This window comes from Salvelinus namaycush, chromosome 24 (assembly GCF_016432855.1).
Source record: "Salvelinus namaycush isolate Seneca chromosome 24, SaNama_1.0, whole genome shotgun sequence".
Lineage (NCBI taxonomy): Eukaryota > Metazoa > Chordata > Actinopteri > Salmoniformes > Salmonidae > Salvelinus > Salvelinus namaycush.
In genome coordinates, this window is record NC_052330.1 from 32,277,876 (window position 1) to 32,292,109 (window position 14,234).

Below are 14,234 nucleotides of genomic sequence, written 5' to 3' on the forward strand. Positions count from 1 at the left end.
CTAGGACATACAGGTGAACAGTAATTCATTGAGGTTGTAGGCGTAACTGACAAAGGTTCAAACCCAGGGTGTTCTGCATGCCACAAGACTGAGTTAGCCCTCTAAGAAAAAGCCTAGGCATTAGGTCTCTCTCTCTCTCACCCCTCTCCCTCCCTCTCTCCCTCTTTCTCACCCCTCCCTCTCCCTCTTTCTCACCCCTCCCTCTCCCTCTCTTACCCCTCCCTCTTTCTCACCCCTTTCCCTCTTTCTCACCCCTCTCAACCCTCTCTAGCCCTCTCTTCCCCCTCTCTCACCCACCCTCTCTCTCACCCCCCTCTCTCACCCCCCTCTCTCACCCCCCCTCTCTCTCACCCCCCTCTCACCCCCCCCTCTCTCTCTCTCTCTCTCTCTCTGTCTCTCTCTCTGTCTCTCTCTCTGTCTCTCTCTCTGTCTCTCTCTCTGTCTCTCTCTCTCTGTCTCTCTCTCTCTGTCTCTCTCTCTCTGTCTCTCTCTCTCTGTCTCTCTCTCTCTGTCTCTCTCTCTGTCTCTCTCTCTGTCTCTCTCTCTGTCTCTCTGTCTCTCTGTCTCTCTGTCTCTCTGTCTCTCTCTCTCTCTGCCCACACACCTCTCTTTGGATATATTCTTGTTCTCTCTCTTCCACCTGGTCTTGAAGTCGGTACAGAACTCAAACCACAGCATAAAGAAGTGACCTGTCGCCACTTCGGTCTCTCCTGTCTTGGGTTTCAGCCCTAAGAACGTCACCAGCTCGTGGAAGCTGAGGAACGGAGATAAGGAAAGATAGTGTTAGAACTTCAGGTCCAGTGAATCTCTTGTATAAAATCATTTAATTACTGTAGAGAGCAGTATCACCTTGTGGAACTCTTCAATGAAACCTACAATGTTAAACATACTACAAAGAAGGGAAGTAGAAAGAGAGAGATGTGTGTTTTCAAACCTTTTTTGTGCAAACATCAACTGGGCATGCACTTCATCTTGTTCATTATTCGCTGCAAATGAAATACACACAATTGTATAACATTTAAATGAACAATCTTCTTTCCTCAAAGTGTATTGTACAGTACATATACCAGCGTGCAAAGACAAGCACTGACAACCTCTTGTGCTGTGCAATGCTCTTGTCAAATGGAGTCATACAACCATTTTATTTTTAAAAACACAAATGTTATCCCACAAAGGGGCCGCTTCTTGGTGCCATTTTCCAATATGGTTATGTCTTGATCACACACACACACACACACACACACTCTCTATCTGTACAGTTTCTCCCACCAAACGTTCCTCCTGTCTGTCTCTCTCCAGAGTCCCAGTACTCAATGCCAAATCTGCCTGATCCCTATCTGTGTGTCTAGCCTCTGAACCCCACCGTAAGCTGTCTATCTCCCCCTCAGACCCTTATCTAGCCCCTAAAAAAGACGGAAGAGATATTCGCCATGGCAACAGGATGTACGCGTCCTTATCTGAGAGATAGAGACAATTGAATAATTACGTCAAGAGCAATGTGAGGAGGGAGAGGGGGAGGGAGAGGGAGGGATGGAGAATTAGAGAAGGAGGGAGAACGAGAGAGAGAGAGGGAGGGAGCGAGAGAGAGGAATAGATGGGTAAGGAAAATATATATACTCATAGTGAACACTGGGAGGCATGTTGAGATCAAAGGTTGGAACCGGTTCAGGGAACAGAAACAAAAACCTAAAAAGAACAAAATGATTTAAGGAACAGAACCCAAACTGAAAACTAAAGAGATTTATACTGTTCCGGAACAGAAGCGTTATTTTAAAAGCATGGGAACCAGTTAATAACGTTATTTTATGTTCCGGGCATTTTTTTCAGTCCCCAAAAAAAGTGCCAATACAAAGCACTCACTCTGACTCAAACTTATTCCAGCATCTGCCTGCCTGCTGGAGGTCTTTGCCAGCGGGTGTGTAGGCTACCTGCCCCTCCCCTCTGAAGCATAGGTTACTGTAGCCCCTCCCCCTCTGAAGAATAGGCTACTGTAGCTCCTCCCCCTCTGAAGCATAGGCTACTGTAGCCCCTCCCCCTGTGAAGCATGAGTTACTGTATTCTACTGATGACGTTACATAGGTTACTGTATTCTACTGATGACGTTACATAGGTTACTGTAGCCTACTGATGACGTTACATAGGTTACTGTATTCTACTGATGACGTTACATAGGTTACTGTAGTCTACTGATGAAGTTACATAGGTTACTGTATTCTACTGATGACGTTACATAGGTTACTGTAGCCTACTGATGAAGTTACATAGGTTATTGTAATCTACTGATGATGTTACATAGGTTACTGTATTCTACTGATGACGTTACATAGGTTACTGTATTCTACTGATGACGTTACATAGGTTACTGTAATCTACTGATGACGTTACAAGTGTAATTCCGAAATTAGGGAGCGATGTTTAATTAGAGAAGAATGGATTTACTTTTTCAATGCTAGTTAAGGACACTATAATTATTACATTTTATTAACTGCAAAAAGGGAAGAAGTTTTTTATTTTATTCTCTTGCTGCTCTGCACACACAAGCCTGTTTGCTCTGGTCCAACGTTAAACCAACTCAGAAGTTCAAAGACATTTAAAGTTCCTCCATAGAAGCCGGTACTCTGTGGGTATAATTCAGTGGGCCCAATTTAGATGACGCATGTCACAACAAGACGTCGAGAGCTTCAAGGCAAGCTTCCTCCATCCTCTCCCACTCTCTCCATCAACATTTCAGTTGCATCTCACTGCCTACACTGTGACTGGCAGCACAGTGTGTGTTTGTCTTTCATTATGATTAAACCATGCTGTTATGACAAAATACAATTTGCTTTAAACAACTTTCCTATACAGATTAAAATCGCTTGCCCGGTCCACAGCAAGCTGCTCTATCCACACTGATTGGTGAAGTGATTTAATGTTATATTTCAGAGGTTTAAAAAAGAACAGAAAGGAACGATAGAAACCCTTACGATTAGTTGTTGTTTGAACAGGTTCAGAACTTTATTTTGCTGGTCGGAACAGCGGAACAGAAGGAAAACAATAATGGATCTGTTCAATAGGACTGGAATATCATTTCAGTTCCAACCCCTTGTTGAGATGTTGGCTTTTTAGTAGCACCTTGTACATGAAGGGATACTGTTTAGAAAAAACACCAATGGAAGTTTAAGTACATAAGAAGATGACTGATCAAACTATTGTGGAAAATTGGTTGGTGGTGTCACTATATTACTAACTACTGTTGTGTTACTATACTACTAACTACTGTTGTGTTACTATATTACTAACTACTGTTGTTGTGTTACTATATTACTAACTACTGTTGTTGTGTCACTATATTACTAACTACTGTTGTTGTGTTACTATATTACTAACTACTGTTGTTGTGTTACTATATTACTAACTACTGTTGTTGTGTCACTATATTACTAACTACTGTTGTTGTTGTTACTATACTACTAACTACTGTTGTTGTGTTACTATATTACTAACTACTGTTGTTGTGTCACTATATTACTAACTACTGTTGTTGTGTCACTATATTACTAACTACTGTTGTTGTGTTACTATATTACTAACTACTGTTGTTGTGTCACTATATTACTAACTACTGTTGTTGTGTCACTATACTACTAACTACTGTTGTTGTGTCACTGTTGTTGTGTTACTATACTACTAACTACTGTTGTTGTGTCACTATATTACTAACTACTGTTGTTGTGTAACTATATTACTAACTACTGTTGTTGTGTTACTATACTACTAACTACTGTTGTTGTGTTACTGTTGTTGTGTCACTATATTACTAACTACTGTTGTTGTGTTACTGTTGTTGTGTCACTATATTACTAACTACTGTTGTTGTGTTACTATACTACTAACTACTGTTGTTGTGTCACTATATTACTAAATACTGTTGTTGTGTCACTATATTACTAAATACTGTTGTTGTGTCACTATATTACTAACTACTGTTGTTGTGTTACTATATTACTAACTACTGTTGTTGTGTCACTATATTAATAACTACTGTTGTTGTGTCACTATATTACTAACTACTGTTGTTGTGTTACTATACTACTAAATACTGTTGTTGTGTCACTATATTACTAACTACTGTTGTTGTGTCACTATATTACTAACTACTGTTGTTGTGTTACTATACTACTAAATACTGTTGTTGTGTCACTATATTACTAACTACTGTTGTTGTGTTACTATACTACTAACTACTGTTATTGTGTTACTATATTACTAACTACTGTTGTTGTGTTACTATATTACTAAATACTGTTGTTGTGTCACTATATTACTAACTACTGTTGTTGTGTCACTATATTACTAACTACTGTTGTTGTGTTACTATACTACTAACTACTGTTGTTGTGTCACTATATTACTAAATACTGTTGTTGTGTCACTATATTACTAAATACTGTTGTTGTGTCACTATATTACTAACTACTGTTGTTGTGTTACTATACTACTAACTACTGTTGTGTCACTATATTACTAAATACTGTTGTTGTGTTACTATATTACTAACTACTGTTGTTGTGTTACTATATTACTAACTACTGTTGTTGTGTTACTGTTGTTGTGTTACTATATTACTAACTACTGTTGTTGTGTTACTATATTACTAACTACTGTTGTTGTGTTACTGTTGTTGTGTTACTATATTACTAACTACTGTTGTTGTGTTACTATTACTAACTACTGTTGTTGTGTTACTATATTACTAACTACTGTTGTTGTGTTACTATATTACTAACTACTGTTGTTGTGTTACTATACTACTAACTACTGTTGTTGTGTTACTATATTACTAACTACTGTTGTTGTGTTACTGTTGTTGTGTTACTATATTACTAACTACTGTTGTTGTGTTACTATATTACTAACTACTGTTGTTGTGTTACTGTTGTTGTGTTACTATATTACTAACTACTGTTGTTGTGTTACTATATTACTAACTACTGTTGTTGTGTTACTGTTGTTGTGTTACTATATTACTAACTACTGTTGTTGTGTTACTATATTACTAACTACTGTTGTTGTGTTACTATACTACTAACTACTGTTGTTGTGTTACTATATTACTAACTACTGTTGTTGTGTTACTGTTGTTGTGTTACTATATTACTAACTACTGTTGTTGTGTTACTGTTGTTGTGTTACTATACTACTAACTACTGTTGTTGTGTTACTGTTGTTGTGTTACTATACTACTAACTACTGTTGTTGTGTTACTATATTACTAACTACTGTTGTTGTGTCACTATATTACTAACTACTGTTGTTGTGTCACTATATTACTAACTACTGTTGTTGTGTTACTGTTGTTGTGTCACTATATTACTAAATACTGTTGTTGTGTTACTGTTGTTGTGTCACTATATTACTAACTACTGTTGTTGTGTTACTATATTACTAACTACTGTTGTTGTGTTACTGTTGTTGTGTCACTATATTACTAAATACTGTTGTTGTGTCACTATATTACTAACTACTGTTGTTGTGTTACTATATTACTAACTACTGTTGTTGTGTCACTATATTACTAACTACTGTTGTTGTGTTACTATATTACTAACTACTGTTGTTGTGTTACTATACTACTAAATACTGTTGTTGTGTTACTATATTACTAACTACTGTTGTTGTGTCACTATATTACTAACTACTGTTGTTGTGTCACTATATTACTAACTACTGTTGTTGTGTCACTATATTACTAACTACTGTTGTTGTGTCACTATATTACTAACTACTGTTGTTGTGTTACTATATTACTAACTACTGTTGTTGTGTCACTATACTACTAACTACTGTTGTTGTGTTACTATATTACTAACTACTGTTGTTGTGTCACTATATTACTAACTACTGTTGTTGTGTCACTATATTACTAACTACTGTTGTTGTGTTACTATACTACTAAATACTGTTGTTGTGTCACTATATTACTAAATACTGTTGTTGTGTCACTATATTACTAAATACTGTTGTTGTGTCACTATATTACTAACTACTGTTGTTGTGTCACTATATTACTAACTACTGTTGTTGTGTTACTATATTACTAACTACTGTTGTTGTGTTACTATATTACTAACTACTGTTGTTGTGTTACTGTTGTTGTGTTACTATATTACTAACTACTGTTGTTGTGTTACTATATTACTAACTACTGTTGTTGTGTTACTGTTGTTGTGTTACTATATTACTAACTACTGTTGTTGTGTTACTATATTACTAACTACTGTTGTTGTGTTACTATACTACTAACTACTGTTGTTGTGTTACTATATTACTAACTACTGTTGTTGTGTTACTGTTGTTGTGTTACTATATTACTAACTACTGTTGTTGTGTTACTGTTGTTGTGTTACTATACTACTAACTACTGTTGTTGTGTTACTGTTGTTGTGTTACTATACTACTAACTACTGTTGTTGTGTTACTATATTACTAACTACTGTTGTTGTGTCACTATATTACTAACTACTGTTGTTGTGTTACTATATTACTAACTACTGTTGTTGTGTTACTGTTGTTGTGTCACTATATTACTAAATACTGTTGTTGTGTTACTGTTGTTGTGTCACTATATTACTAACTACTGTTGTTGTGTTACTATATTACTAACTACTGTTGTTGTGTTACTGTTGTTGTGTCACTATATTACTAAATACTGTTGTTGTGTCACTATATTACTAACTACTGTTGTTGTGTTACTATATTACTAACTACTGTTGTTGTGTCACTATATTACTAACTACTGTTGTTGTGTTACTATATTACTAACTACTGTTGTTGTGTTACTATACTACTAAATACTGTTGTTGTGTTACTATATTACTAACTACTGTTGTTGTGTCACTATATTACTAACTACTGTTGTTGTGTCACTATATTACTAACTACTGTTGTTGTGTCACTATATTACTAACTACTGTTGTTGTGTCACTATATTACTAACTACTGTTGTTGTGTTACTATATTACTAACTACTGTTGTTGTGTCACTATACTACTAACTACTGTTGTTGTGTTACTATATTACTAACTACTGTTGTTGTGTCACTATATTACTAACTACTGTTGTTGTGTCACTATATTACTAACTACTGTTGTTGTGTCACTATATTACTAACTACTGTTGTTGTGTCACTATATTACTAACTACTGTTGTTGTGTTACTATATTACTAACTACTGTTGTTGTGTTACTATATTACTAACTACTGTTGTTGTGTTACTATATTACTAACTACTGTTGTTGTGTTACTATACTACTAAATACTGTTGTTGTGTCACTATATTACTAAATACTGTTGTTGTGTCACTATATTACTAAATACTGTTGTTGTGTCACTATATTACTAAATACTGTTGTTGTGTCACTATATTACTAACTACTGTTGTTGTGTCACTATATTACTAACTACTGTTGTTGTGTCACTATATTACTAACTACTGTTGTTGTGTTACTATATTACTAACTACTGTTGTTGTGTCACTATATTACTAACTACTGTTGTTGTGTCACTATATTACTAACTACTGTTGTTGTGTTACTATATTACTAACTACTGTTGTTGTGTTACTGTTGTTGTGTCACTATATTACTAACTACTGTTGTTGTGTTACTATATTACTAACTACTGTTGTTGTGTTACTGTTGTTGTGTCACTATATTACTAAATACTGTTGTTGTGTCACTATATTACTAACTACTGTTGTTGTGTTACTATATTACTAACTACTGTTGTTGTGTCACTATATTACTAACTACTGTTGTTGTGTTACTATATTACTAACTACTGTTGTTGTGTTACTATACTACTAAATACTGTTGTTGTGTTACTATATTACTAACTACTGTTGTTGTGTCACTATATTACTAACTACTGTTGTTGTGTCACTATATTACTAACTACTGTTGTTGTGTCACTATATTACTAACTACTGTTGTTGTGTCACTATATTACTAACTACTGTTGTTGTGTCACTATATTACTAACTACTGTTGTTGTTACTATATTACTAACTACTGTTGTTGTTACTATATTACTAACTACTGTTGTTGTTACTATATTACTAACTACTGTTGTTGTGTCACTATACTACTAACTACTGTTGTTGTGTCACTATATTACTAACTACTGTTGTGTTACTATATTACTAACTACTGTTGTTGTGTTACTATATTACTAACTACTGTTGTTGTGTTACTATATTACTAACTACTGTTGTTGTGTCACTATATTACTAACTACTGTTGTTGTTACTATATTACTAACTACTGTTGTTGTTACTATATTACTAACTACTGTTGTTGTGTTACTATATTACAAACTACTGTTGTGTTACTATACTACTAACTACTGTTGTTGTGTTACTATATTACTAACTACTGTTGTTGTGTCACTATATTACTAACTACTGTTGTTGTGTTACTATATTACTAACTACTGTTGTTGTGTCACTATACTACTAACTACTGTTGTTGTGTTACTATATTACTAACTACTGTTGTTGTGTCACTATATTACTAACTACTGTTGTTGTGTCACTATATTACTAACTACTGTTGTTGTGTTACTATATTACTAACTACTGTTGTTGTGTCACTATATTACTAACTACTGTTGTGTCACTATACTACTAACTACTGTTGTTGTGTCACTGTTGTTGTGTTACTATACTACTAACTACTGTTGTTGTGTCACTATATTACTAACTACTACAAACTACTGTTGTTGTGTCACTATACTACTAACTACTGTTGTTGTGTTACTATATTACTAACTACTGTTGTTGTGTCACTATATTACTAACTACTGTTGTTGTGTCACTATATTACTAACTACTGTTGTTGTGTTACTATACTACTAACTACTGTTGTTGTGTTACTGTTGTTGTGTCACTATATTACTAACTACTGTTGTTGTGTTACTGTTGTTGTGTCACTATATTACTAACTACTGTTGTTGTGTTACTATACTACTAACTACTGTTGTTGTGTTACTATATTACTAACTACTGTTGTTGTGTCACTATATTACTAACTACTGTTGTTGTGTTACTATACTACTAACTACTGTTGTTGTGTTACTATATTACTAACTACTGTTGTTGTGTCACTATATTACTAACTACTGTTGTTGTGTCACTATATTACTAACTACTGTTGTTGTGTCACTATACTACTAAATACTGTTGTTGTGTCACTATATTACTAACTACTGTTGTTGTGTCACTATATTACTAACTACTGTTGTTGTGTTACTATACTACTAAATACTGTTGTTGTGTCACTATATTACTAACTACTGTTGTTGTGTTACTATACTACTAACTACTGTTATTGTGTTACTATATTACTAACTACTGTTGTTGTGTTACTATATTACTAAATACTGTTGTTGTGTCACTATATTACTAACTACTGTTGTTGTGTCACTATATTACTAACTACTGTTGTTGTGTTACTATACTACTAACTACTGTTGTTGTGTCACTATATTACTAAATACTGTTGTTGTGTCACTATATTACTAAATACTGTTGTTGTGTCACTATATTATTAACTACTGTTGTTGTGTTACTATACTACTAACTACTGTTGTGTCACTATATTACTAAATACTGTTGTTGTGTTACTATATTACTAACTACTGTTGTTGTGTCACTATATTACTAACTACTGTTGTTGTGTCACTATACTACTAACTACTGTTGTTGTGTTACTATATTACTAACTACTGTTGTTGTGTTACTATACTACTAACTACTGTTGTTTGTGTTACTATATTACTAACTACTGTTGGTTTGTGTTACTATATTACTAACTACTGTTGTTGTGTCTACTATATTACTAACTACTGTTGTTGTGTTACTATATTACTAACTAGCTGTTGTTAGTGTTACTATATTTACTAACTTACTGTTGTTGTTACTTTTGTTGTGTTACTATATTACTAATACTGTTGTTGTGTTATATATTACAACTACTGTTGTTGTGTTACTATATTACTAACTACTGTTGTTGTGTTACTGTTGTTGTGTTACTATATTACTAACTACTGTTGTTGTGTACTACTATTACTAACTACTGTGTGTGTTACTGTTGTTGTGTTACTATATACTAACTACTGTTGTTGTGTTACTATATTACTAACTACTGTTGTTGTGTTACTGTTGTTGTGTTACTATATTACTACTACTGTTGTTGTGTTACTATATTACTAACTACTGTTGTTGTGTTTACTATATTACTAACTACTGTTGTGTGTTACTATATTACTAACTACTGTTGTTGTGTTACTGTGTGTTGTGTTACTAACTACTGTTGTTATGTTACTTATACTAACTACTGTTGTTGTGTTATTACTACTATGTTGTGTGTACTATATTACTAACTACTGTTGTTGTGTGTTACTATATTACTAACTACTGTTGTTGTGTTAACTGTGTGTGTTACTATATACTAACTACTGTTGTTGTGTTACTATTGTTGTTGTGTTACTATATTACTAACTACTGTTGTTGTGTTACTATATTACTAACTACTGTTGTTGTGTTACTGTTGTGTTACTATATTACTAACTACTGTGTTGTGTTATATTACTAACTACTGTTGTTGTGTTACTATACTACTAACTACTGTTGTTGTGTTACTATATTACTAACTACTGTTGTGTTACTGTTGTTGTGTTACTATATTACTAACTACTGTTGTTGTGTTACTGTTGTTGTGTTACTATACTACTAACTACTGTTGTTGTGTTACTGTTGTTGTGTTACTATATTACTAACTACTGTTGTTGTGTTACTATATTACTAACTACTGTTGTGTCACTATATTACTAACTACTGTTGTTGTGTTACTATATTACTAACTACTGTTGTTGTGTTACTGTTGTTGTGTCACTATATTACTAAATACTGTTGTTGTGTTACTGTTGTTGTGTCACTATATTACTAACTACTGTTGTTGTGTTACTATATTACTAACCAGTCCTCTACTTATCCATCTGCTACTATATCCAGTCTACAACTATAACCAGTCTACTACTATAACCAGTCTACAACTATAACCAGTCTACTATATCCAGTCTGCTACTATATCCAGTCTACTACTATAACCAGTCTACTACTATAACCAGTCTACAACTATAACCAGTCTACTATATCCAGTCTGCTACTATATCCAGTCTACTACTATAACCAGTCTGCTGCTGTATCCAGTCTACTACTATAACCAGTCTACTACTATAACCCGTCTACTACTATAACCAGTCTACTACTATAGCCAGTCTACTACTATAGCCAGTCTACTACTATAGCCAGCCTACTACTATAACCAGTCTACTACTATAGCCAGCCTACTACTATATCCAGTCTACTACTATAGCCAGTCTACTACTATAGCCAGCCTACTACTATAACCAGTCTACTACTATAGCCAGCCTACTACTATATCCAGTCTACTACTATAGCCAGTCTAAAACGATACCCAGTCTACTACTATAGCCAGTCTACTACTATAGCCAGTCTACTACTATAACCAGTCTACTACTATATCCAGTCTACTACTATAACCAGTCTTCTACTATAACCAGTCTGCTACTATATCCAGTCTACTACTATATCCAGTCTACCACTATATCCAGTCTACTACTATATCCAGTCTACTACTTTAACCAGTCTACTACTATATCCAGTCTGCTACTATATCCAGTCTACTACTATATCCAGTCTTCTACTATAACCAGTCTACTACTATATCCAGTCTACTACTATAACCAGTCTACTACTATATCCAGTCTGCTACTATATCCAGTCTACTACTATAACCAGTCTACTACTATATCCAGTCTGCTACTATATCCAGTCTACAACTATAACCAGTCTACTACTATAACCCGTCTACAACTATAACCAGTCTACTATAACCAGTCTACTACTATATCCAGTCTGCTACTATATCCAGTCTACCACTATATCCAGTCTACTACTATATCCAGTCTACTACTATATCCAGTCTGCTACTATATCCAGTCTACTACTATATCCAGTCTACTACTATATCCAGTCTAGTATACAGTCTCTACTACTATAACCAGTCTACTACTATATCCAGTCTACTACTATATCCAGTCTACTACTATAACCAGTCTACTACTATATCCAGTCTGCTACTATATCCAGTCTACCACTATATCCAGTCTACTACTATATCCAGTCTACTACTATAACCAGTCTACTACTATATCCAGTCTGCCACTATATCCAGTCTGCCACTATATCCAGTCTACTACTATATCCAGTCTACTACTATAACCAGTCTACTACTATAACCAGTCTACTACTATAACCAGTCTGCTACTATATCCAGTCTACTACTATATCCAGTCTACTACTATATCCAGTCTACTACTATAACCAGTCTACTACTACTACTATATCCAGTCTACTACTATATCCAGTCTACTACTATAACCAGTCTACTATAACCAGTCTACTACTATATCCAGTCTGCTACTATATCCAGTCTACTACTATAACCAGTCTACTACTATATCCAGTCTGCTACTATATCCAGTCTACAACTATAACCAGTCTACTACTATAACCAGTCTACAACTATAACCAGTCTACTATATCCAGTCTGCTACTATATCCAGTCTACCACTATATCCAGTCTACTACTATAACCAGTCTGCTGCTGTATCCAGTCTACTACTATAACCAGTCTACTACTATAACCCGTCTACTACTATAACCAGTCTACTACTATAACCAGTCTACTACTATAGCCAGTCTACTACTATAGCCAGTCTACTACTATAGCCAGCCTACTACTATAACCAGTCTACTACTATATCCAGTCTACTACTATATCCAGTCTACTACTATAGCCAGTCTAAAACGATACCCAGTCTACTACTATAGCCAGTCTACTACTATAACCAGTCTACTACTATAACCAGTCTACTACTATATCCAGTCTACTACTATAGCCAGTCTAAAACGATACCCAGTCTACTACTATAACCAGTCTACTACTATATCCAGTCTACTACTATAACCAGTCTTCTACTATAACCAGTCTGCTACTATATCCAGTCTACTACTATATCCAGTCTACCACTATATCCAGTCTACTACTATATCCAGTCTACTACTTTAACCAGTCTACTACTATATCCAGTCTGCTACTATATCCAGTCTACTACTATATCCAGTCTTCTACTATAACCAGTCTACTACTATATCCAGTCTGCTACTATATCCAGTCTACTACTATAACCAGTCTACTACTATATCCAGTCTGCTACTATATCCAGTCTACAACTATAACCAGTCTACTACTATAACCAGTCTACAACTATAACCAGTCTACTATAACCAGTCTACTACTATATCCAGTCTGCTACTATATCCAGTCTACCACTTGATCCAGTCTACTACTATATCCAGTCTACTACTATATCCAGTCTACTACTATATCCAGTCTACTACTATATCCAGTCTGCTACTATATCCAGTCTACTACTATATCCAGTCTACTACTATAGCCAGTCTAGTACTATAACCAGTCTACTACTATAACCAGTCTTCTACTATATCCAGTCTACTACTATATCCAGTCTACTACTATATCCAGTCTACTACTATAACCAGTCTACTACTATATCCAGTCTGCTACTATATCCAGTCTACCACTATATCCAGTCTACCACTATATCCAGTCTACTACTATATCCAGTCTACTACTATATCCAGTCTGCCACTATATCCAGTCTACCACTATATCCAGTCTACTACTATATCCAGTATACTACTATAACCAGTCTACTACTATAACCAGTCTACTACTATAACCAGTCTGCTACTATATCCAGTCTACTACTATATCCAGTCTACTACTATAACCAGTCTACTACTATAACCAGTCTACTACTATAACCAGTCTACTACTATAACCAGTCTACTACGATATCCAGTCTACTACTATATCCAGTCTGCTACTATATCCAGTCTGCTACTATATCCAGTCTACTACTATATCCAGTCTACTACTATAGCCAGTCTACTACTATAACCAGTCTACTACTATATCCAGTCTACTACTATATCCAGTCTACTACTATATCCAGTCTACTACTATATCCAGTCTGCTACTATATCCATCTGCTACTATATCCAGTCTCTACTATATCCAGTC

At 34.6% G+C, this 14,234-nt stretch overlaps 1 protein-coding gene across 1 annotated transcript in view; it reads right to left on the reverse strand.

Moving 5' to 3' along the window:
* Positions 1–14,234, reverse strand: part of LOC120019396 (ryanodine receptor 3-like) — a 146,764-nt gene continuing 132,530 nt past the window's right edge. Inside the window, exons 34-36 of the mRNA XM_038962685.1 lie at positions 850–872; positions 605–754; positions 1–46 (exon numbers count right to left, since the gene is read on the reverse strand). Of these exons, the coding sequence (XP_038818613.1) occupies positions 1–46; positions 605–754; positions 850–872 (219 nt within the window). The remainder of the gene's footprint in view (positions 47–604; positions 755–849; positions 873–14,234) is intronic.